This window comes from Episyrphus balteatus, chromosome 2 (genome assembly GCF_945859705.1).
Source record: "Episyrphus balteatus chromosome 2, idEpiBalt1.1, whole genome shotgun sequence".
NCBI classification, from domain to species: domain Eukaryota; kingdom Metazoa; phylum Arthropoda; class Insecta; order Diptera; family Syrphidae; genus Episyrphus; species Episyrphus balteatus.
In genome coordinates, this window is record NC_079135.1 from 3,420,511 (window position 1) to 3,446,097 (window position 25,587).

The 25,587-nt window shown below is 33.3% G+C and overlaps 1 protein-coding gene across 2 annotated transcripts; it reads right to left on the reverse strand.

Moving 5' to 3' along the window:
• Positions 1 to 1,130: 1,130 nt before the first annotated feature.
• On the reverse strand, positions 1,131 to 25,106 carry LOC129912449 (ubiquitin carboxyl-terminal hydrolase 47). 2 transcript variants are annotated; one of them, XM_055990679.1, is made up of 10 exons: positions 24,645 to 25,106; positions 7,973 to 8,166; positions 7,281 to 7,907; positions 6,723 to 7,213; positions 6,210 to 6,642; positions 2,303 to 4,048; positions 2,114 to 2,240; positions 1,981 to 2,051; positions 1,784 to 1,917; positions 1,131 to 1,720 (listed from the first exon to the last, which is right to left on the reverse strand). In XM_055990679.1, exons 1-10 carry the CDS (start codon positions 24,673 to 24,675, stop codon positions 1,480 to 1,482), a joined length of 4,095 nt encoding a protein of 1,364 aa, XP_055846654.1. In that variant the 5' UTR covers positions 24,676 to 25,106; the 3' UTR covers positions 1,131 to 1,479. The 2 variants fall into 2 exon arrangements, with proteins under 2 accessions (XP_055846654.1, XP_055846655.1); XM_055990680.1 differs by lacking the exon at positions 24,645 to 25,106 and adding an exon at positions 15,318 to 15,841.
• Between the last annotated feature and the right edge of the window lie 481 nt (positions 25,107 to 25,587).

Here is a 25,587-nt window from a genome sequence, read left to right on the forward strand (position 1 = left end):
CTATGGCGGGACCCACTGTGCAATGGCTAATTATCCAGTCGATTTTCAAATTTAATTACACATCTTATCAATAGAAGATGTGAAACTTGACTTAACTTGAAGTCCCCAATGTTCCTGAACCTGCCCAATTGTGTGTCATTGGCTCATATGCAAAAAGAATGAGCTGAAGCTCTTTCTCACTTTTCAGAGATCTGTCTCAAGAAAATGAGATAATTCTCAAGAAAATGTACTTAAAAGTGAGATAAGAGCTTAGGCTCATTTTTATTGCATATGAGCCATAGTTATGACAAAACATCAATCGAATTTCAAATTTGTATTTCATCGAAACATAAGAAAAGCGATGTCTTCTTTCAACTCTGTCGGACTCGTTCGAATATTTCATTCTCTGCTAAAAAAAATCTTAAAATGTTTACCAAAATAAAACACCATTTCTTATTGATTGGTATAGATTTTTCCATTTTTTTTTTTTTTAAATAACTTATTTACACATATTTGTTTTTAAATAAAGATAAATTAACAAAAAAAAAATATAATAAAAGACAAAACATAAAACCTTACGCAATCATTTATGTTTAAATTTAATTTAATTTATTTGTTTGTTGTTGTTTCAATAAATTTTTTGTTTATTTTAATTTTTTATTATTATTAGGTAATTTTTTATTTTTTTTAATAAAACTTAATTTGAAATCAACAAAGAAAAAAAAATAATAGTAATAATAAAGGCCGACAAGGAAACGCAATGTAAAATAGAAAATGAAAATTAAAGAAATGCGTGAGTTCCATGCGGTTGTTCTTGTTTTTTTTTTTTATTATTATAATTTTTGTATTTCATTTTTTTTTTTGTAGAGTTTTTATTTCGTTAAGCACTATTTCAATTTTTAATTTATGGTTTTCGTTATTTTTTATTTAATATTTGTAATATTTTTATTTTAAGAGTGTATATTGTTCAAAGGCCAAAATGCGTACCTATTCTAACGAAAAAAAAGAAAACGAAATAAAAACATAGACGGACATGTTTTATTCTTCTTTGCAAAATAACTTGATTTTTTCTTTTCTTTTTGTTTTAAGGAAAAAAGAGAATAATATTTGTTTAATAATAACTTTAACAGTCTCATTATTTAAGCTAAGAGTTGTTTTTTTTTTCATTAATTACATCTAACCACAAACTCTGCTCGGATCGCTCTTTAACAAACATTGAGCGGTTTTTAGCAAACAAAAAAAGAAGGGCCAAAAGCATGCATGAAACCATCATCACGAAATAATGATGATTTCATGCATACGTGGTCCGTGTTTTTGTGTTTTTTTATTTTTGTGATGATGGTTTCATGCATGCGTGGTGCTGTTTTTTTTAAATTTTTTGTGTGGATGGTATTTTGGTAACTAACGTCCAGCAATGTGATGAGTGAAAACAAAGTTTTTTCGCAATACTCCTGTTAGCAACAGCAATTTCTTTTTGTTCGACTTTGTAATGGATGGACATTATTCGTCCACTAATTTACTTGATGTGCCTTCTGAGGGTTTTAAGGCTGAACTATTACTACTACTGCTGGTACTTGGACCTATTGGGGACAAATCTAAGTGAATTTTAAGTGCACGTTCTCTGCGTGGTGAATACAATGTTGTCGAGGGACACCCAAGGCGATCCAATCTGTTCTTCTCTTTCAAATTGAATTCTCGCCTTTCTTCCATAGTAAGTTCTTTGGGTTGTACTGTGTCATCTCTGTTATAAGGGTTTGGGTAAATAATTTAGAAAGTCATTTAATTATTTGAGTAAAGAGCTTACTTGTAGAAAATAACATTTCCATTAACTGTCGATGAAAGTGGATCCTTATCCATGGTAGTTGGGTTGGTGTACCATTTCATTGTACTATTGATGCTTACCATGGAGATATTTGTACATGGGAAGGAAGAGTTTACCTAAAAAAAATTAGGACATAAGTTTGAAATAATTTACATAAGAATATTATTTATTAAGTTTACTTTGCTAAAAGCGATGTTTTCTTCCGGAATATCAGATATTGAAGCTAGCTTCTGCTTTATATCGGTATGTTCTGAAAAGAATGATTTTTTATAATCAATCATCTTTGAAAAAAAAGGTTAAATGAATACTAACTTTCTAGTGTGATTTCTTGAAATTTATCCAATTCCAACCTGTCAGGATACCAGCGCCTAACAAATATTGTCAAGCTATCCTCGCTTGTTACAGGAGAAATGCCATCTTCACATTCTTGGATTAAAAACTAAAATAAAATTAAAAAAATTACTTTAAACCCTAAACAGGAATTTTAAACCATTTTTTTACCTCAGAAGATATGGCAACTCTACCTTCAGTGCCCAGTAACTCGTCATCATTTAAGAAATACACAGGGTTCCTGCCCCCTTTAATCCATAGTCGGCAATTTTCGACACTCAAAGTCTTATATTTAGCATCAATACGATGTAGTTGAGCAACCAGTTGCTTCTTTGCCTCTCGCACCGTCATTCCCTGCTTGAAAATCCACTCGCACACACACGGCAACTTGCCCGAGTTATTATTGAGTTCACTCAATTTCATAAAGTAAACTTTAGCCTTGTGCTCATCGTTTTGCAGAATTTTTCCCAACTCCACAATCAACATCTCTCCGGCGCTCAGGAAGAGTAATGTGTATGAGGGGTAAATGGGATCTGTAGTATCGTATTTGCGGGAGACTTTGAAATAATTCCCAGGGACACGAATCAATGCTTCCAAATGCCTTTTCAATTGCGCCATTTTCATTCGCGAATCTACAATCACCTTGTACATTACCGGTGGCTTGCGGTTGCAGTCTTCGGAATCGTCGTGATTTCCATTTAAGGCAGATGTGGCAGAAGGAGGAGGATCAGCATCAATTTTCTGCGCAAAGAAGTAGAAACTCTGTGATGATGTATCCTCCGCAGTGGATGTGGATGCTTGTGGTCCGTCCACGAGAATGGAATTGATTTTGTGGAACATCTCTTGAGATTCGGATTCATCGGGACTGGACAGTTGAGGTGAATGGCTGGTACTTGACATGGCTCCGTTTGTGTCTACCAAAGTACGATCGCCATCGCTAAGACTGCTGTCTTCGCTATTGCTCTCTGTGGTTGTGGGTGGAAGGGGTGATTCGCGACGATGGTATTCAGATGAGGCGTCACCATTCATTAGAACAGCATCCACAACATCCACACCATTTTGTGCTTCATATTGTGGAATACTTAGAATTTCCAAACTATCAGGATCTGTGTTGGGTACCGTGAGGAAGAAGTATGTCAATTTTGAGAACATTTTCTTGACTGTGTTTTTGAAGTTATCTTCAGCTTCTGGTGATGCATTTGGATCTGTTGCTACAAATACTTTATGACCAGGTGTTGTGGCCATAAGGACCTCACTTTCCTTCAAGCCCAAACGTATTGCAACTGATTTCCTCATAGCATCACTACTTTCAGGAGTCGATGAATACACCAAATGTGGTCCATCGACTTCCATTGTTTGCAAATTTACTTGGTAAGTTTGTAATGTTGTGCCGCCTGGTTTGTACACCTCAAACTCGTCGTTCTCACCTCTATATTCGAGCAGATAATCAGACGATGGATATTTCTGGTGATCTGCATCGCTTTCATAACTACGAATAATTTCCACATCATAAGCCACTAATCGGCAACGAGAGAGGGGTGCAAATTGTTCCACCATTAAATTTTGATAGGCCGACTCGAGTATAAACTTGAGGTCAAATGATCGTGATACATAGACACGAGTCACTTTTAACTTCTTAAGTTTTGGGTTGTAGAAGTAAACTCGAGGTTTTACTCGGCTTTCCAGAGCTAATTCGGTGTGACGAGAATGTCGTGCTTCGTCTTCACAGTTAAGCTTTGGCAATAATGTAGTTATGTGCTCGGGAAGGTCTTCGGTTTTGGTACACCGTTCGTTACGCTTGGGATCGATTTGGCGATACATAAGCATATAGGCGTTTGTACTGGAGCTATACATGCTGGTGTAGTATGCTTTAGTAGCACTTCCACCAAAGGACTTTTGTATATCTTCTTGAGTTACCTGTTGCAAGAGACAGAAAATAATATTAATTTTTTTTCTGAGTAAAATAATGCTGTTTATAATTTAAATAGATCAGATAAATCTGACAAGAGCAGGACAAAAATTACGACTATCCGCCTCAAAACCAATTGCCACTATATGAGAGAAGAGAGTTTCACCATTATAAGAGAAAAGAAACATAAATTCTCCAAACAAAGCTTTTACGAGGTTCACTTTGCAAAACCTATGAATAATAATTCAAGAACGTAATTAAAATTTTCTTGGGAGCTTTCAATGCTAAAAGTAACAGAGAGGATCTTTTCAGTATGACAGTGGGAAAATGAGGCTTTACAGCATACTTTCGAAACGGACTTAGGTTATGCTTTTTAACTTATAGCTAAGAAAAACATAGTGCTTCAAGTATTGTACTTGGCAGCACTAAATTCCCTCTTTTTGACTTTTACTATGCTATTCCCTGATGTAAAATTGCAACCGAATTGATCAGATCGAAAGTTGATAAGATTTATCATTTCACACCTATTTTATGGATAAATATATTAAATGTATTTTTATAAGTAAGTTTTAGTTTCATATTTCATTTATAAGTTGCGCACATCAATTAACCGTCATTCCGGGAAAGCTTGTGTAGGGGTGCATTAAGATTAAAATTTATTTTTTTTTGGTGGTATTATAATCAAATATCGAGACCACTACAATCTCAAAAATATTTCGTTTTACTTTGTGACATTAAAATAAATTAAGGTCAAAACGTCATTTCCGGGAACGATCTTAGAATCTGTAAATAACGTGGTCCAACAAATTGTATGGCCTAAGGATTTCCGACATGCATATCCTAATATAATGATACATCATTCACATTGATGCATCATATACATTTTTGTGCTCTGCCCATTCATGAACCGACTTTTTTAAAATTCAAGATTTTGGCCCATATTTACGTGGACCATCCGTCCCGGGTTTACACGGGACTGTCCCGTATTTCTACAGCTTGTCTTGGGTTTTATTTAAGAAACCATCGACGTATAAGTGTCCCGTATTTTGTAATTTGTCCCGTGTTTGCACATTCTCTGATTTGTATATTCAATATTTTAAATACTTTGTACGGAAAACAAGAAAATAGTGGCTGAAATTGAAAATTTTCTAATTTTTCGGATAAAGCATTAGGTCTAGTACGCTGCTGAAGCAAAACAAAAAATGTTCCAAAGTCAAAAAAATTTGCTGCAAGAAAAATTGCCTGGACAAATAAATGGGAGTGACAAACTATTGAAAACTCTCCATATATTCTAGCACAGGTAAGAATTTCGTTGCCTAAGCTGCGTATTATGCAACGAAAAGCAAAATTTTCGTTAACTATTTCGTTGTGCTGGTTTTGAATGAAAATTTTCGGTTCGCCTCTAGACTAGGCTTTAGTTTATTTTAAATGTTCGTCAATTATTTAGTTCCAGCTTCTGTTTGTCAGGTTGCTACACCAGGAAAAAGTTTTCGAATAAAGAACAACATAGCTATGGAAGAGTACAGAAACCAGATAAGTTTCAAAACTTTTAAGGACATGTTAAAAGTTGTGTTAAAGATCATACAATTTCAAAATCATTTAAAATAAAATAAAAATGTTAAAAAACAGCTCTCCCGATTTTGATTAAAAAAAAATTTTTTTAGAAGTTATTAACAGACATTATTATAAAACCATTTTCTTGATTTCTGATTTCATAAGCGACTTAAATGATTTGAACAAAAATTATGAAAACTCATTTTAAAAAAGTTTAAATTTTTTTTTTTGAAAAATCAATATTTTCAAAAAGATCCAACGAATTTTTTATCTGTCCCGGGTTTCGTTTCCAGAAATATGGTCACCGTACCTATATTAAACGAATAGAAATATCAAAATGAATACATATAAGGCACGGGGAAAAAAATCAACATTTTTGCTACACTATGAAGAAACTACCATATCCTACGCCGAAAAAGTATTTTTGAAACTTGCAAAAGGTGTTAGAGATTTAAAAAAAATGCTTTAAAAAGAATCAAAAGTGCGAAAACGTACACTGGAGGTCGAACTAGCTGAAAAAACATCGGCAACTTTTTTCTTAAATGCTTAAGGATGCCAAAAACAATAACTGATGAAAAAAATTATATGACAACAACAATCCAACACAACACTTACAGATGATACTGTCTGGTCACTAAAGCAAAACCATTCGCCATTCTCAAATTCTTTGATGTAAGCATAATAATGCCCTCCAGATGCACTGCCTGAATGAATCATAATAGCAAACAATTCATACAAATACGGTCCACTATCATTCTTCGAGGCCAACGATACTGAAGCATTAGTTCGATTGTCCGTGCTCGTACTCATATCAATGCCTTCGTCGTCTTCCTGCATATCATTCTCATGTTGACTAGAATTTGCAGTAGTTGCAATGCCACTGCAGTTATCCTCCTCCATTGCTGAGCCACTATCTGTTGTGCTGCAGTCATCATTATTTGATGTCGAAGCAAATCCATTCATGTGCACGTTGTTAAAATTACCAAATGTCTGAGCGTCAGTGGCATTTATAAACGTATTCAAGTTGAGGGTTTGTGGGAAGGTAACCCTGAAGATAAGAAGAAAAAAAAAATCAATTTTTACTTCACAATTTTATTCGTGTTTATATAAAAATATATCCCAACTTACTTATCATTCAATTTAATACGATGCATTGTTTGATAATCAAAGTCGAAACGCTTCAAATGCAATGTCAAAATATAGGGGAAGTTCTTGAACTTCAGGCCTTTGTGGGCATCGCACTTCTTGTCGCACTTCTCACAGAAATATTGATTATTTCCGTTGAGTGTTTCTGGTTGAACAAAAGCTCGAAGGGCTTCTTCAATGCTGCCATAAGCTACAGAGCTACCGAATGGTCGTACTGGCAGGGGGATATCGAGAAAAGTGTCAGCACGTGTTTTTTCTGTGTTGCATTCCAAACACTTGACATAGTCTATCAGTTTTCCTTCATACAAATTGCTTATCAAGTTTGCTTGTTTTGTATTTTTGAACTTGTGTTCCAAGGCATCGAACATGACACGACACATCTCTTGGATATCGTGTTGTTCCCAGGCTTCTCTCGAATCCCAACCAAAGCTACGTGTGAGATCTGTTGTTTCTACAGCTGCTTTTTTTGATGTCTAAAGACAAAAAAAAAAAGAAAATGTAAGAAAGAGGTTTTTTGTTTTAAAGCTTTGTAAGACTTACCTGTAAATTAAGAAATAGTTTCTGCAATTGATAAGGAATACTCTTCGCTTCATTATCGTTGTCAAATTCCCAACGATAGAGTGCATTACGGAACTCAGGTGTCATATACAAAGCTTGCAACAAACTATTCAAATAGCAAGTCATAGCTTGATTGACTAGTCCCACATAAGCAGCCGCTGATGATTGCTGGTTTGAAAGCATTCCATACTCATCTGAAGCACGCGGGAAAGAATTCTTCAGAGAACTCTCATTTACCTCAAACCGTGTTTGGTTCCTAGGACCAATTGTTGTGTGGTGATCATTTGGACTAGGTATGGGTGGCAGCATCATGGATGCTCCATTTATTGGATCTGATTCTGTTGGACTAGCCGATGCTCCGAGTGCCAAATCATCATCAGAGACTGGATCTGGTGTCATTGGACTTAAATTCAATGAATCAGTCATCGTTACCATAGAGAATTTACGCTTTTGTTGTTGTTGATTAAGTGGACCGAGTGAAATTTCAAAACGTTCCTTAGAACTCTTCTCCCACTCGCCAGGTGGCAGTAGAATGAGAAAATTTTTAGCTTGTGGTACAAAGCCAGGTATTTCTTCGAGTGTCTGTGATTTGATATCGTTAAGATAAATCTATAAATAGAAAAATAACTTTTATATAATTATTTTTTTTTTGGGAAAATGATTGAATTATTTACCATAGGATCCTTCTCATCAATAGGTTGCATGATCAGATCATACGATTCATATGGAAACTGTAAAGAAACATCACGGAAGACCTTCTCAACTGTGTAATGTGGGCGAACTACAAGATTCAATTTATTTTGTGTCGAATCGGGTGTTTTATCGTGAACAGCAAAATGCGAACATTCTTCTAAAGGAGTATCCATGTCTGAAACGAATAGATGTATTATAAATTGATTAATTGGGTATTTTAAGTTTAAGGATTATTAAGTTAACATTGAAATATGATGTTCAATGGCGTATTGCAATGGACTGTCACTACGAAAGTTCTGAGTTACAACCGATAAAACCATTTTCAGTAGTGCTCTCAATCCCAAAAATTGAAAGGGGACCTACAAATCTAGTCAAACAAAATTTTCTGTAAACAAAAAATTACTGGGGTCTTTATTTGGAAGAATGAAAAAAACAACGCATTCTACGAAAGCTTCTAGAAAATGACAAGATAAACTTTTTCATTTATATTCAAGCGGAATGAATAACGATCTAGAAGGAAAATCTGCACCCATTGCTTTAGCAAGGCGTGAGCTGGGACATCCCAACATGGGTGCAGCTTTATCTAAAATTGTCGTTCAAAGAAGGAAGAATGCTCAAGAAATTCATTTACTAAAGGTAATTTACAAAATTTAAGGCCAATTTCTTGTGGATTACGACAAAGCTCTTATAAGGTTGCGACAATATTGTGAAAATCGTTTAAATGAGTAGTTTTCCTAGAATTTACTGTATGTTAAAGAACTCCAAAAGAGGAATATCGGTTAGTTAGAAAATATACCGTATAAGAAGTCATTGCGTTTCACGTAACGAAGCTGTTTCAGGAAATGAAAGTGCTTTCGTGTAGTAAGAAACGAGAACTACCACTCTTCTAACAGAACACGAGCAAACTGAGTTACCAAGTTAAGAAAATGGAACTCAGCCACAGTACGGATAACTTATGCAGAAGATTGACACGCAATAGAAAATTTTGTACCACTTTTGCGTCATTTCAACTAAAATCTTTTTAAAATTTACAAAGGCTTAAACTCTACCGAAAATGAAGACAGATAAAGTCTCTCTTAGCACTTTAGCAAAGTTCGACTACACTTCAGACACATGAACCAACAACTACACCTACCAGATTTTAATTGAAGCCACCTGCTCTTAAGAGGCTTGAAAAAAGGGGGCAAGCTTAGATGCGTTAAGCACTGTTCTTTCAAGCAAAAGCATACCCAAATATATCAACACCACTTTTTAAGTTGAAAATCATAGGATTTTTACCATAGGTCGAATTATGTTAGAGCATAGAGCCAAAAGCATTGTAATTAAATTTGATCTAACTGATACGGCAGCAAGATCAACTGTTAAGGCTTGGCCACACCGGAGGGTACGCGGTAGAGGTACAGGTAACGGTACGGGTATTTGTATGGAAAAAATTCCAAACTGACACATCAACGTTCGGGTGTGGAATTTTTTTAATACAAATATCGTTGCCGCTACCCGTACCGCTACCGCGTACCCTCCGGTGTGGCCAAGCCTTTAGACTTTTAATCTAACCTATAAAGAGTTGTTGCAAAGTTTAGATAACAATTCCAAATTTCAAGGATATACTAAAATTTTTTGGTTTGTTTTTGAAAAACTGAGTAAGTACTGATTCACGAACTCATCAATTAAGCAAAGTACTGACTGAATTGTTAGTTGCAGGGGATAACATATTAATTTAACGCCATAATTAAAATGAAATTTAATTTCAAAAACAGTTGAACCAAAATAGTGTTTTCTTTATAATATTTTGTTCATCTATAATTTATTACTTTCGCCTACAAGACTCGAAACAAATTCTACAAACAAATAAATTAAAAAATGTATGAAAGTATTTCTCTTAGATCGGAGTCGAAGAAACATACAATTTCTACTTTTTATGACGATGTACTGCCAAAATATTTACACTAAGCGTATCATTGAAGAAATCTTTTTTTTTCAAATTGGAAATGCATAGGTGTATTTATTTATTGATTAGTCAGCATTTTCACATGCGGTTGCTATCGGCTATCGGGTTAACATAAAACAAGTACAATTCAATAATATTGTGAGTCAATTACTAATACAGTCCGTGTGAAATGTGTTTATGAGTTTTGCACCCGTTTTTATTAATATCTTGGAAATTTTTTTGAAAAAAAAAAAACATTTTATACAAATAATAATCTCTGGCTGGTTGCCAAATATTTTTGGGGATCTATAAAACAAATATATGTCTTCCTGCGTTCGACGAGCCGAAGCCGAGTCAAATCGTTGTGAAAAGTTTCCTGTTATGGATGTTTCTCTTCTTTTTTTTAAATTTTAATTTCAGCTTATGCATTAAAAAAAAAAAGTAGGTGTGTGTTGAGATTTATTTATTTATTTTTGTAACAGTATCTCGTCATTGAGGAAGTTTTCAGTGACAAAACACACATTTTTAATTAGGTGCGAGTAGGTACAAAGTTATTAAATTAAAAGCAAATGATGAAAACAAAGTGGAGCAGGAGAACATGCAGTCACGCAATATGTATTAATAAAAACCCAGACTCGTTGTCGTTTAAAGACAATTTTTCCTTTCCTTTATTGACGCTGGAAGCAAAAATATACACATTCTAAGCAAAGAGAATATTTTTTGATTTAAAATTTGTTTAAAAATATATTTGTGGAAAATTCTCTGTTTAAACAAAACAATTTAACAGAAACTTATAAACAATATTTCTTATTGTTCTCTTCAAGGGTTTTTAAACACACACCAAGACTTTCATAGACGTAGAGATACGTGCTTGTATTTCAATGCGGCTTTTAAATCTTATAAAATAAATCAATGAGTAAGTTTAAACAGGAAAAATAAATTTAAAAGAAAAAAAAAAAGAAATTGGCATTATATTCTTAGATCACTTCTAGCTATGTATCCTTTTGGTTGTAGTATGAAATTCAAGGTCGATTGTTTGCTTTTCTTGCCATCTTTCGTTTTTCTTTATTGAAAGTAAGTCAATGTCAATTTATTGAATGTAATGTGCAGTGTACATAGTGATTATCCTTTCATTGATTAGCTTTGGCTTCTGTTCTTATTTAAAAAAAAAGATGACAGAGTGTTTGAAATACATTTTTTTTAAACAACTCGCACGTCTTCTTACAAGCTATATTGCTGTTAAAATGTGACCTTAAATTCTGTTTGCTTTTAAAAGAGAAAAATTAGTAGGTATGTTGCAATTTCCAACAAGTCTATCAAGTCTCTATAGGACTCTAGCGACGCAAATTTCTCACGCGAATGATTTTCGAGATATTTGGTTTAAACATGGAAAAGTGCTTGAGAGTAAGGCATAATAAACTATTATTTTCATTTGTATACATTATATTGTATAAAGTATATTGTTTATTAGCCGTGTTTTATTGGTAACTCAGTACTTAGCTCAGTAAAATTTTGCACGCGAAACAACAACAAATAATTGCTAAGGATAGAAAAAAGTTTTTTATTTATTGGTTTTTCTAAACTTATACATTTTTGACCCTTCAACAATAAGGATTATTTGTAAATAAATAAAAGTAATCTATAGATGTCATTTACAGCATAAAATGTTTACTCAGTAAAATACTGAGTACCAATAAAACACGGCTATTATTTTCAAATCAAACCACTTTTTACGACTTTGGAGCTTCATATGCCCTTAGAAGTATATTATTTCTGAATCATTTAACTATATCAATAGCTTATTCTTACTTAACTTGACTGGTCGTAACAAATGGGAAGGATATAATTTAATAAAGTTTTTGGTTGTCACCATTAAAAAAATTTGCAACGTCGAATTTGGGTCTAAGAGACCCAAAACTGAATTTATGTAGCGTCCGCGGTAATTTACAGGAGTATTGAAAACATAAACTTTTTGAGGTTTACAGTGTTTTATTTTTAAGTATTTCCGCTTTTTCTCAAAAATAAAAATGTGCGAAAACTAACGGCCGATTTCTTCACAGAGTCCTAACGCTAAAACCGGTCCTAGTCCTAAAGTTAGTACTCAAATAAGTACCAACTCATTTCTTCACCCAAGTACTAGGTCCTAAAACTGTCAATTTAGGACCGAGTACTAGTTAGGACCTGGTCCTAGCTAGCTCCTCAAAATCAGCTAGTACCTGGTTATTATACCAATCGTTAGTACTCAAATCAGTACCAAGTGATTTCTTCACAAAAGTTCTAAGCCCTAGTACTGTCAAATTGGTACCGAGTATTAGTTAGGACTCAATATTTGTTAGGACCTCAAAATCGGTAGTCTAGCGCTTAGTACTTGAATAAAAACAATGGATTCTATTCTTTTTAAGAGAAATCTGCCGGATTTATTAATTTCGCTTGTTAAGTGATTTTTTGGTAATTTTAATGATTTGAACGATTTTTAAAAATTTACCAAAATTACCTGAAATGAGAAATGCAATGCCGGAACCGGAAGAATGAACAAGAGAACACTTTTTGGTGAAGAAGTACCAAAAAAGTTCGATCTTCCTAAAAGTGACAACCAAGATGGTCTTTACATTTCTCGGCCTGTGAGCCATTTACACCCCAATAAAACCTCGGACTTGCCTATAAGTCAAGATAAAATATTGCGAGTTGCATTTTAGTAAAAAAAAGACAATATAAGGACTGCATTCTTTTAAATTATTCTTTTTATTAAAATAAATTTTTTATGTACATATGTAGTTACAAACGTCTATCCGAAAATGTCGTTAACTTAATATGTCTACTGCATTAAGGTTAGCAATCCGTTTATACCTCGAGTACTTGTGTGAAACCTTCCTCGGTGGTGACCTGTATTTCAGAATATCACACAATTCAGCATTCATAAATTAATTCTTGACTATTTAATTTCTTGATAAATGAATCGAATTTGTTTTGCTTGTTGGCTTCTTGTTACGTTTGACCACATTTGTTTTTAAATTTTTTTTGATAGTTCTTTTATTATTTTCTACTTTTTGTCTTTCTTTATTTTGTTAAAATCTCTTAAATATGAAAATAAAGTGTTTCAAATATCAAAATAATTATTTTAAACATCAAAATGTTGACAGAATGACAGTTAGACCAGTTTTATACGTATTAATTCTTAGGACTGCGTTGTGAACTTAGATCCGGTCCCATATATGTGAAGAAATGCTCGGGTCCTAACTTTTCCTTAGGACCGAGTACTAGTGCTAGGACCTGGTCTAGCTAGACCGGGTACTAAGCTGACTTAGGACTTATGTGAAGAAATTGGCCGTAAGAAATTTATTCAGATTTTACGATGATTTAATTTCACAACTAGCTTTCCCAAAAACTAAATTTTGTGCTTCAAATTTAAACCGAATTAAGCTAACAGAAAAATTTTAACACCGATTTTAAGAAATCACCCAAGACTCTTAACTATCAAGATTGAAACGAAATAAAAGAATTTAGTTCAAGACATTTTTTCACCAAGTGTTAAAGCGAACTCGGTCGATCGAAACAAATGTAGATAAAGGAAAGAGGCAGAGAAAGCGATCAACCGGTATATACGGCAATATGTTTGGATTTTTTGTGCGGTTGGTTCATGCGATAAAGATCATGCACTTCATGAACGACTATGGGCCTAAATTTCATCAGAGATGGAGCTGACTGTCGGAGAATAAAGAAAAAATGGAGTAATTTATTTCCCCGTAATTGTCCATTGCAACAAATTATTACAATCACATCAAAGCTTCACGGTCAGTTTACGTGAACTGTTAGAACTCGTATTTAGAACTTAATTTAAGTTAGAATTCCAATGAATTTGGGCCAACAAAACTGTCTATTACAACTCGGCTTGAGAACAATTTAATTTTTTTTTCCACCTGGAAAAATTCAATTTCACTCTTCCCCTAATGTGCGTTCCGAGCGAAAAGTTGTTCACGTTCTGGGATCTTAATTTATTTTCAACTTTTTTTTCAGGTAATTTGCGAGGTGTTCGACGGCTCTTACCTCACTTAAATGTTGGTGCCGAACAAGAAACTAGTTCAGCGGTAAATGTAAATTCCCTTCGGGTGAAACTCATGATAGCTTTTGATTGAATTTGCGGCCGAACAAAAATATTCCACGTGAAACTCAAGATAGGGCTGAATATGTATTTCAATTGTGTACTTAAACCATATTTATAAAGTATGTGTGAAAAAAATGGTTTCAGATCGAGCTCAAAAGAAGCGAAGACGCGAAAACTACGTTCGAAAAAAACCTTCTGAAAGTTTATGAAATGATTTTAGAACTTATTAAAGAAGTTGGCAGCTATGATTTAATATGGGATTTGAATAACAAGAAACCAATTAAATTCACACGTGAAAACTTACAACAGTTTCACAAAAATCTTCTTTTAACATTTGCTAGAATATGGAAAGGTCTTAAACTTCCTGATAAGCTTTCTTTTCGGAATGATATTTTTTTGCCATACTTTTCAGTATGGCAAAAAAATATCATTCTGTAAAACGACCGTCTGAAAAACCAATACGGTTTTAAATTATTTGTTATTTTACCGACTACCAAGACGAATGCGATAGAGAGAGCCTGATGACGTATTCGTCAAATTCTGAGCTGTCTTCATTGTCATCATCACTCAAGATCAGTTTTGCACTATTACATAGTCAATTTGTATTGCACAACCAAAAATCATTAAAATGACGAAGAAACATGACCATTCCTATGTTATAACTGCTTGCCAAAATTTGTTTTTAGAAATAAATAAACATTTGATTCATTCGCTTTCATTCAATATTTTGACAAGCACCCTGTATCTTATAGAATATTATATAGATAGTAGATACATAAATTTATATATTTTTGTCGATTTAATTAGCCGGCAAGAATTTTTGAGAAAGCTTTAAATATCCGAAAGTATGTAGTTGTCGGTAGAAAATGTGTTGTTTTCATAAATAAAAATAATCATAACTAGGACACCCTGTGTAACACATTGGGTAGTTAAAAAGATTTATTAAAAACAACCAACACTTGCCTTTGAACTTTTCGAGGATACATTTAAAAAAAATTACATTTTAAAAGATAAAAAGAAATCAAAATCCTTGGGGTTAAAAGATTCAAATTAGAGAGTCAAGACTGCGACAGAAAATACAAAATAAAAAGACTTCCCTACATTTTTTTTAAACTTCTGCTATTTTTCAAGTATTTTTAGATTCCGTTTGTTAAAATAGTTTGCACATTGTGAAACAGACGCTTACTATCTACTCTCAATAGAATAGCCGCATCGCGCACAAAAAAATACAAAATATATGTATATTTTCTTCAATACACATGTATTTTTTTATCTAAAAATATCCACGCGCACTCACTTTCTAGCTCCTTCAGCTCCTTCTCTTTATATCTCTCTCTCCACCGATCAATGTCGATGAAATATTTTTAATTAAAAAGAAAAAAAAATTAATTTCTTTTTCTAATCCGTGTTAATTATTTCGATATTTTCAAAAAAAGAATCAGTGAGTAATTATTGAAAAAAAATCTCACAGAATATTATCTAATTTCTTGCGAAAAAAAATTGAACCCATTAACTTTTGAAGTTACACGACGAGGTTGGAAACGTACATTTTTTCAATTATATTTTGAAAATTTTACTAAATCAACACTTTCTCCTTCTCGTGTGCGTAATTGGAAAAATTTACATATTACCGTTTTGGAAAATAGAATAGAAAATTAATTAAATGATTTTATTTTAGTGGAAATAATGCGGCAAAACGACGTCGGCTCTGTTGGTGCACGGCGGCGGCAGCGTAATCGATTCGCTAGTATCGCTTATAGCATACTGATCGCACTCTGGCACTGTGAAAAAGCTTTTTGGTATGATCGAATTTTTTTCTTTTCGGAGCACATTAGATATTTTCAGATACTTAGGCAGAAGGCGACAATTGCTCCTCCCTGAGATGGCCCGACAACGACGAAGCAATAGATAAAGACGACAGAGAAGAGTCAAAACGGCGGCAACGACCGAGCGTCTCAACGACGACGACAAGCGAGAGTGAATTAGGATGTGTGAGAAGAAACATTTGGGATGTTTCGACTTTTGAGACGATATGCCATGGAGAGAGAGAAGATACCTAAGACCAAACCAGACAAAAATACGGGAAAGCTTTTATATATCTTCTTCTTCTTTTATTATTATTTTTCTTCAATTCTATGATTCAGTTTATTTTAAGATTCAACACTTGTTATGCACTTTGAATACAAATAAGAAGATTCAAATCGAATCGGGGAGGCATGTGTGTACGTTACGTACATCCGCCCTAAAAGAAAACGCATCAAAACCAACTTCCTTTGTGCCTCAGACAGATCTCAAAAATGGGAGAATTTAAAATCCAGAGAAGAATAGATAAAGAGAGGAGAGAGAAGACAGGAATGTGCAATAACATTACTTGTGTTTTAGGAGAATTATCCTATTTTGGATGAGGCATTTCTTCATTACACAAATGTATGCAGGAAGATTTTTGACCCTCTCCATATCTGGAAAGTCCATTTTTCAATATATTAAAAAAAAAAAAAGAAAATCAAAAATATTAATAAACTGACCGCAGATGTTGAAAAGTAACTCAGAGAAACTTGCAAAGTGGTAAATTCAGAATCAATTGAGGCATGGCGTTTTGTTGCTAAATGTGAAATTGCTATTTTTTGTTTAAAATTTATTTAAAGAACACACAGAGGAATGTCTGTGGTGCATTTTTCTTGACAAGATACGAGATCGAAAGAAAACGGAAATGGTGGCGGTGACTTAACGATGACAAAATAAAATAAACATTTTATTTCGACCAAAAACAACGAAATAAAAAGGTACTTAGTCGATGTACGCGATGTCGATTAAATAAATTATGAAATCCTAGCTACATCATAGTCGACCCAAAAGAGGGAAATGGTGGGGTTTTTAGTCTCTTGGCAAAAAATTGATAAATACCAAATAGAAAAATAAATAAGTGGGAGGATTGTGTATTGTGTAGGCATATATTCACAACCAAACGTGTTGTGTGGCGTCTAGAGTCGTCGTTGTTGTCTACAAAACTCTAACGCCAGTCTATGCCGCTTGTCATTTTTTTTTATACTTTGGTACACATTTAGTTTAAAACTAAAAACAAAAAAAAAAAACAACTTTAACATTATCATTTGCCACTTTAAACAAATGAGTTTATTTATTGCATTTTGTGTTAGTTTGGTTTAGTTTGTTTTGTTTGTTCTGAGATGCATATAATGAACGACTATCTGCAGTATATCGAGAGTCAAGTTGGCATTTTTTCAGTTTTTAAACTATTTTTGTTTATACTTTTTGAATATTTAATGAAAATACAATTTGAAACATGTGTGGTGGCCGTAGGTGGTAGGTATTGCTTTAACACACAAATAATGTAAATTTTAGATTGAGGAGGAATGTGAAAGTTCAATGCACATTTAGAAATTTTTCGTTACATTTTGGGTACCTTTTCGGAGAGTTTTTGAATGATAATTTTGTGGTGTGCGGGTTTAATTCGGATGAGAAGTTTTATCGCGAACAAACTTCAGTTTTTTGTATTAAAATTTTATTAAATTAAAATAAAAAAATGCCTTTTTATTAACAGTCATGCTTTGAATTTGATTTGACTGCCATGTACATCTTCTTAAACATTAAAACTCCATTTATATACAATCTTTGAAAAAATTTCATAGATTCGAATGGCATCGAAATCATATCCATTGTCACGTATGGCAAAACACTCAGTTGAACAAATTTTTTATTATGGAGAAATTCTCCGCACCAATTTTTATAAGTTTTCAAGTTTTCCAATAATTCCAGTAATTTTGTCGTCGTTATGGAACTCGAAGCAAGCAATCTGCCCTGATTAAGAAATATAAACTACAATTTTGATAAATTATTAACATGTTCAAACTCTACGGATACCAACGTTGTCTTGAGACCAAAACATGTGTGGGTTATGCATTTTTTTTTTAAATGTTTTAATTTCTATTTTTACTTGAGTTCTTTTATTATTTTAGACAAGAACTATTTATTTTGTTCATCAAGCATCAAATAAAAATATCACTTAACTTAAATAATGTGTACTTTTTTATGAAACAAAAAAAGATCTATTATAAAATTACCACTTAAATGTTGTGATGTTATGTCGTCTGCCAATTTTTTAACAATTTTTTTCCTATTTGGAACATTGCCAAAATAATAAACAATAAATGGCGCACTGCATAAAATGTTTTCATTTTTGTCTAATATTACTTGTATACCTTCATATGTATTGTATATATCTTAAATTTTTAATGCTATGTTTTTTTTTATTTTGCAAAAACTACATTTTCAAAAATACTGGATTTAATTTATTTTGAAACAAAGTCATGGAAAAATCGACCAAGCAAGGTCATATGATAAATTTGACATTCGAAATGAGGTTACCCAAGGCCACAGTACACAAATATACGAGTATATATGCCCCAAGGCTTTGTCTAGGTTAGATTTCGGAAATAGTAGAACATCTTTGTTTGCGTAGGAAACAATCTTAAACTAATCAAATTGGAAGTATGTTGCAAATTTTTTGACAAAGTTGCATGATATTATATCTCGAAAGCTTTGCGGTAGTAATCAGGTTGATATTGTAAACATACATCCTACCAGTATACGATAACGAATTTCTAAACATTCCTAGGAACGCCAACAAATTCAAGCTTCTCAATGGTAGTTTTATTAACAATACATTACTTGTCCATTTTAAAGGCGAATATGATAGTGTAAACAGCAGCTTTTTCAGGCTGAAAAGCCATTTAAGCAGTAAAGCCTCTTTTTAAAAAAATTAATATGCCCTGCACAGGAACAGAATCTTAATCAGCTGTAAGCTGTATTGCGGACACTGACCAGAGCAGATCTAAACCTTTTGGAATGCTTTGAGATAAAGATTTTTTGATGGCTTTACAGCCAGCGGCATAGATCGAGGATCATCAGGAGACCGAGTTTCCGCATCAAACCCCGAAGGACAGAGTAGCAGTAGAAAAATGCATCTTAGATAGTGTGTTCAAGTAGAGAACAAACTCAACTAACATGCTGTATCCAATTGAAAAGATCTGGCGGAAGAGGCTTGTTGGTTAAAGTCAAAACCAATATTAGCCTGGCGGATTGTATGTTCGCTTTAATATTCAACACTCGTGTTTTCTAGTTCAAGTCTTTTGCTTATCATAAAACCACACCCAAGTAGAAACTGCTACTGCTACTTTTGCTTTACCGAAGGATATATTGCAAGTTTGCATCAAAATACGCAATTCACTGTTCTTGTTAGTTCGTAAATATAAGTCTTACTCGTACATCCGCCAGCTATCCCACCCTTGACGGAACTTTGTCTTTAGAGACATGACCTTTAGTATCTCCAATAGGATTCCCTTGGAAACATTATTTATAGACTGCTTAATCCTAAAAGCTACTTTAAACTACTTTTTCAATAAAATATTAGTACTTGAAAACAACTTTAAGTACTAAGCAGTAGACAAATCCCCCCAAACGCAGGTAATGACGTCAACTTGGCTTTTACACCTATTTATTTATTTACATGAATATACACATAGTATAAATTCAAAAATCGAGTAAAAATTTGATTGAAATGTTGGTAATAAATTAAGTAATTGGTCAAATAAATTATAAAATCTATTATTGAAAACATTAAATAAACTGAACATTACATTTAAAGGAGAAAATCGTTCGTAATTGGAAATTTCGTTGAGGAATATTCAAATTAATGCGAGACAAAAAGGTGCAAAAAATCTATTTTTCCATTAATTAATTTTACAATGAATGAAAAACATAAATAAGACCTTCTATTCTAAAGACAAGGCATGTCAATAAGTTGAGTATATCTATGTATGGGGGGAGGTTGTAAGGATTGCCCCAGCCTAGGCCTTTAAAGGCAAATCGCAAAAACTTTTTTTTGAACCCGTTCTAGCCTCGCTATGTGACACTCATAATGAGGTGACCAAACCTGACAAGTGTACTTCAGAATCGGTTTAACAAAAGTTACAAATAGCTATTTTAGAATAAAAGGATAGGAAAACTGACGTGACTTTCTCTCTTAATCCAACCGAGATGTGACGGCTTATGGAAATGATGTGTTCTATAAATTTTAGTTTAGGGTCAAATAAGACACCAAGGACAGAAATTTGACTTACTTTCGAAAAGGAAACTCCATTTAACAAATAATTGAAAGGGATTTTAGAGAGTATTAATGTAAAACTCATAAAATTACATTTATTGATATTAACCCTTTGTTCCCGAGAAAAAATTTTGATATTTTCTAATTACCTACACACAAAAAAGAAAAAATAATGATTGAACTAGTAATTACATTGTACAGTTGTGTTCAAAATAATAGTAGTGCCTGCAACAAAATAACATTTTTTATATTTACTGTGCTTTTACAGTTAAAAATTTAATTTCTTTGATGTGAAAGTTTGTAACGGTCAATTACTAATAAATGTATCGTAGGTTTAAAATGAAAAAGAAGGTGCTAAATAATTTTTCATTGACCTTTGGTTGTTCTTTCTAATTTGGCCTGTTCAAAATAATAGTAGTTAAAGTTATTTTTGAAGAATTTAAAAGCGGTTTATAGCTTAGAATATTTATTTTTGCTTTAAAAATAAGTACTCATATAATTTGAACAATTTTTCAACAAAAAACGATTTGTTTCGGTTTTAATCTATTAAAAGTTCGAAGAGCAAAACACTGCAGTTCGGATTACGGAAACTTATACGAAAGCTGCTTGAAGAAGGGAAAACCTACTTGGAAATTCAAGGTTATATTAGGATGGTCCCCTACAATGGTAGCCAATGCAATAAACTCAACAAAAGACCCGAAACGCGCGGTAGAAAAAGAAAAAAGACCGTCGTAGATGACAGGCGTATTGTCCAGATGAGCAAAGTTGAGCCTTCTGCGTCGCCGTTTCAAATCCAGAAGGCCTTAAGCCTGGATTGCAGTGCAGTGAACATTCGGAGGCGACTGTTAGAGACTAATTTGTACGCTTGAAGTCCACGAAAAGTTTCGCGGAACATATTAAAAAGCGTATCCAGTTTGTAAAAGACCACATAAACTGGCCAACGAAGTAATGGCGTAACATATTGTTTACTGATGAGAGTAAATTTGTCCTCTTTGGTGGTACTGGATCTCCACAATACGTCCGACGTCCACCCAATTCGGAATATGTTCCAAAGTATACGACGAAAACAGTTAAACATGGAGGGTCAAAAATTTTAGTATTTTAACATATTTCTTTGTTAACAGCGGAATTTTTCGTGGACTTCAAGCGTACAATTTAGTCTCTAACAGTCGCCTCCGAATGTTCACTGCACTGCAATCCAGGCTTAAGGCCTTCTGGATTTGAAACGGCGACGCAGAAGGCTCAACTTTGCTCATCTGGACAATACGCCTGTCATCTACGACGGTCTTTTTTCTTTTTCTACCGCGCGTTTCGGGTCTTTTGTTGAGTTTATTGCATTGGCTACCATTGTAGGGGACCATCCTAATATAACCTTGAATTTCCAAGTAGGTTTTCCCTTCTTCAAGCAGCTTTCGTATAAGTTTCCGTAATCCGAACTGCAGTGTTTTGCTCTTCGAACTTTTAATAGATTAAAACCGAAACAAATCGTTTTTTGTTGAAAAATTGTTCAAATTATATGAGTACTTATTTTTAAAGCAAAAATAAATATTCTAAGCTATAAACCGCTTTTAAATTCTTCAAAAATAACTTTAACTACTATTATTTTGAACAGGCCAAATTAGAAAGAACAACCAAAGGTCAATGAAAAATTATTTAGCACCTTCTTTTTCATTTTAAACCTACGATACATTTATTAGTAATTGACCGTTACAAACTTTGACATCAAAGAAATTAAATTTTTAACCGTAAAAGCACAGTAAATATAAAAAATGTTATTTTGTTGCAGGCACTACTATTATTTTGAACACAGCTGTACATATAAGGAATGTTTGAGCTGAGAGTACAAAAGTTAAAGTAAATTTTTTAGCAAAAAAAAACTAAAAGATAAAAATGCGCGCACCTACAAACCTATGTGTTTTACCAAAAAGTCTTATTAATCTAGTATTTAGATTGGAAAAGCAAATTTTCTGGTGAAAAACATGTTTACATATTCCATAGATCGAAGAACCATTATAATTATTCTCTTTCCGTGTTGCCGTTATTTAATTTTATAGCTCTAAGCTTAAGGCTACTTCTTGAAAAATTGAGAAAACCCTCACACATCCTGTATTTTTTTAACTAAATATTAACTTTTATACAGATATTAAATTTTTTGTTGGTCGTACTACTCATAATGCAATAGCTCATTCAATAATTTTCAAATTTTGGCTATTGCAATAAGAAATAAAAAATAATTAATAGGTGATTTCATGGTGAAACCACTAGGAAGTAAAGGGTTGCAAACAATTACGAACACACCAGTCGAAAAATGAATTTAGGTAACATTGCAACATTTCACAATCACGAACATTAGAGACAGTTTTGAAAGATTGTAACATCATCCGCATAAATATGGCAATTCGAATGTTTCAAGACTAGAGTGACCGCAACTCCCATAGAAAAAACTTTTTGTCGAATTTTTTTCGGGGGAACCCCATAAAATGTTAAGCCTTTGCAGATTTTTAGATAGCCTAAATTTCAGCTCGATTGGATAAGTCTAAATCGTGCCGACACTCGCTCAAAGTATCAAAAATCTCTGTTTTTTTCACTGTTTTGCGAAGAAAATTAGCTCTAGCTCCCAAACAGATGGGGTCATTTTCACTTTTTATATATTAAATTAAAGGTACTGTTTTTACACATAATTCTTGCTAAATTTTTTTAGTTTTACTTAAAAAAAACAATATTGTGTTCAATTTAACTTTTCAGTACTGACCTCAAAAATTAATTTTGAAATTTCAAAATCAGCCTTACATTCAAGAAAAATTGAGAACCTCCTCCTTTTGCAAGGTAGTAAAAGAGGTTTCAAAATTATGGTCCAAAACAGATTCTAAAAAATAAAGCGAGGATATCAGTAAGAAAATGCTAATAAGCACAAAACACTTGATGTAATAAACGGGAGAATTAAAGGCAAAACTCAACTTATGTCAGCTTAGTTCTTCATTATATTATTGTTATTATTATCCAACTGCGGATACGGATATCGATGTAAAAAAAAAAACAAAGCTAATGTCGATGAATAGTAAGTTTTTCTTAGAAACGACAAAATCACAGTTTATGAAAGAACTATGAACTGACCCATTTCATTTACACTACGTGAAACTCCTCATTGTTCTAGCATTTCAAATAAAAAATGTTCTTGTTGTATATAAAACTGATTTTGAAACTATAAAGTCAGTTGGATTCTGCCCTAGTGCTTGTTTTGTTATCAAAATTATACGAGAAGCATTGTCGGCACCATTTAGACTTATCCAATCGAGCTGAAATTTAGGCTATCTAAAAATCTGCAAAGGCTGAACATTTTGTGGGGTTCCCCCGACCAAATTTCGAAAATCGATTTATTGCGGTCACTCTATTCAAGACCTATGCTCTAAATATGCTCGAGTAGTCTATATAAAATTCCAATTGGGATACAAGTTCAAAAATAAGCCTCCATAAACGCATCCAAACACTAACTTTGTTTACCAAAGCACAGCTTTTAATGTCATTTTCATGTTCGGTACGAAAGAGGTTATATTTTAGAAAATATATTAAAAATTCTCCACTTTCGTTGGCTATTTCCGAATATACTAGAAGTTAAATAAAGATTACTTCTCAAGCCCTTTTAATATTTTCCACCATATTGAATAGGCCAATTGAGTTTCAATGACAGAGATACCTTCGATGACGCAGCAAATTACAGGTTTTCCATCTTTACCAAGAAATGATCTAATCAAACAGAAAAACCTCTCCAATAAGCCAAATGCAAACACATTCATAATGAAAGTGTTGCGGCCTCTTATCATACGTTTTTTTTTTTTTTGCACAAAAAGTACAAAGCCACTAAATGCACACAATAAGCTCAAAAATAGTAAAATTTGTGCTGCAACCATCAGTGTCACATCATTGTCGTCGTCGTTATTTGTCGCCTTAAAGTCGAGTCCACTTACTACCACCATCATCATCATCATTACCACCCAATCAAAAGCAAAAACAACAAAAAGAGTGAAAAAAACAGCCTACAACAAAAATTAAATGCCCAAACAGCAGAACCTTGCAATTTCCTATTCTATAAATGGAGTAACAGCAATTTACCAACAAAAACAGAAACGACACAACACAGAAACAGAACCAAAGAACCACCCATTTCATCGTCGATGACCTCAAACGTTCGTTCGCTCGCTCCAAAGGGATGCAATTTGCAAATTTATTGAAGTCGTTTGCTAAAATCTATTGCCTGATTGTTCGATTGTGTGTTTGTGTGCTGCGTCGTGGTGCTGACACATTTTTTTTAGAACATTATAAATTTTTTATGGCACCTTCCCAAAGCACAAACCGGCTCGGGAATCCCTTTTGACCAATAAAAGAATGAAAAAAACCCATATTTTGAATGGAAGTGATTAATCGATGTGGGACAAGTAAAATGTTCCTACAAAACGAGGAAATTTAAGTCGTTTAAAATGGTTTTTCTTATTTTTTTATACTTACCCATTGGTTCGTTTACGATCGAGACAAGCATTTGAAATTCATTTAAAGCAAACAAAAAAAAATAAAAACTACAAAACAACGACGGAAGAGAAAAGTTTAATGAGTTTCAAAGTTACAGTTTTTTTTTTATAATTTTTTGGGACTTTTTTTTTTTTTGGTGTTTCCCTGGACACTTTCTCACACGAAAGACGGAAACAAAAACGGAAACACTTTTTTGTTGGAGTGTTTTGCAAAAAAACGCATCTGCGGTAGTAAAAACCAGATGGATTGTAGGCTGGCTTATGCAATATCCCAACTAAATACAATTAACATTGGGATTTACAATTGAAACACACACAATAGATTTTTTTTTAAGTTGAAGGTTTTTTCCTTTATCAAATTTGTATCAACAAATTTATTTTTTTATTTACAGAACGAGGACTCGAACTCGAACTTCTTGTGGTTTTTCCGCCGCCATAGTGGAAAAAAAATCATACATTTTTTGTCTGTGGTCAAGTGTGGTGGGTTTGTGTGTGTGTGGTGAGTTAGTTTTTTTTCACTGCTGTTGAATGTCAAACAGTGTTCAGAGATGGGATGTTTTTTGGGGGTGAAAATAAAGTTTTAACTGTGAGATGAGAGATGGCGCTAGTATTTTTTTTTCAACAGGAATTGAAGGCCTTAAGGCTTGGCCACACCGGAGGGTATGCGGTAGCGGTACGGGTAGAGGTAACGGTACTTGTATGAAAAAAATTCCAAACTGACATATCAACTTTCAGATGTGGAATTTTTTTCATACAAATATCGTTACCGCTACCCGTACCTCTACCGCATACCCTCCGGTGTGGCCAAGCCTTTAAGGCCTTAACTACATTGGCTCAAAAAGTGAAAAAGTACAAAAGTGAAAATTTTCAAATCCATTTTTATATGAGGGGTATTCACGATTCGATGCAAATGGTCTTGTATC

Excerpts from the sequence above, each read along its gene's own strand:
- LOC129912449 (XM_055990679.1), bottom strand. The coding sequence starts at position 24,675 with ATGCTTGTCTCGATCGTAAACGAACCAATGG. Across the intron at positions 8,167-24,644 it reads GATCGTAAACGAACCAATGG|ACATGGATACTCCTTTAGAA; the intron begins GTAAGTATAAAA and ends TATTCGTTTCAG. Across the intron at positions 1,721-1,783 it reads GGAAATGTTATTTTCTACAA|AGATGACACAGTACAACCCA; the intron begins GTAAGCTCTTTA and ends CCCTTATAACAG.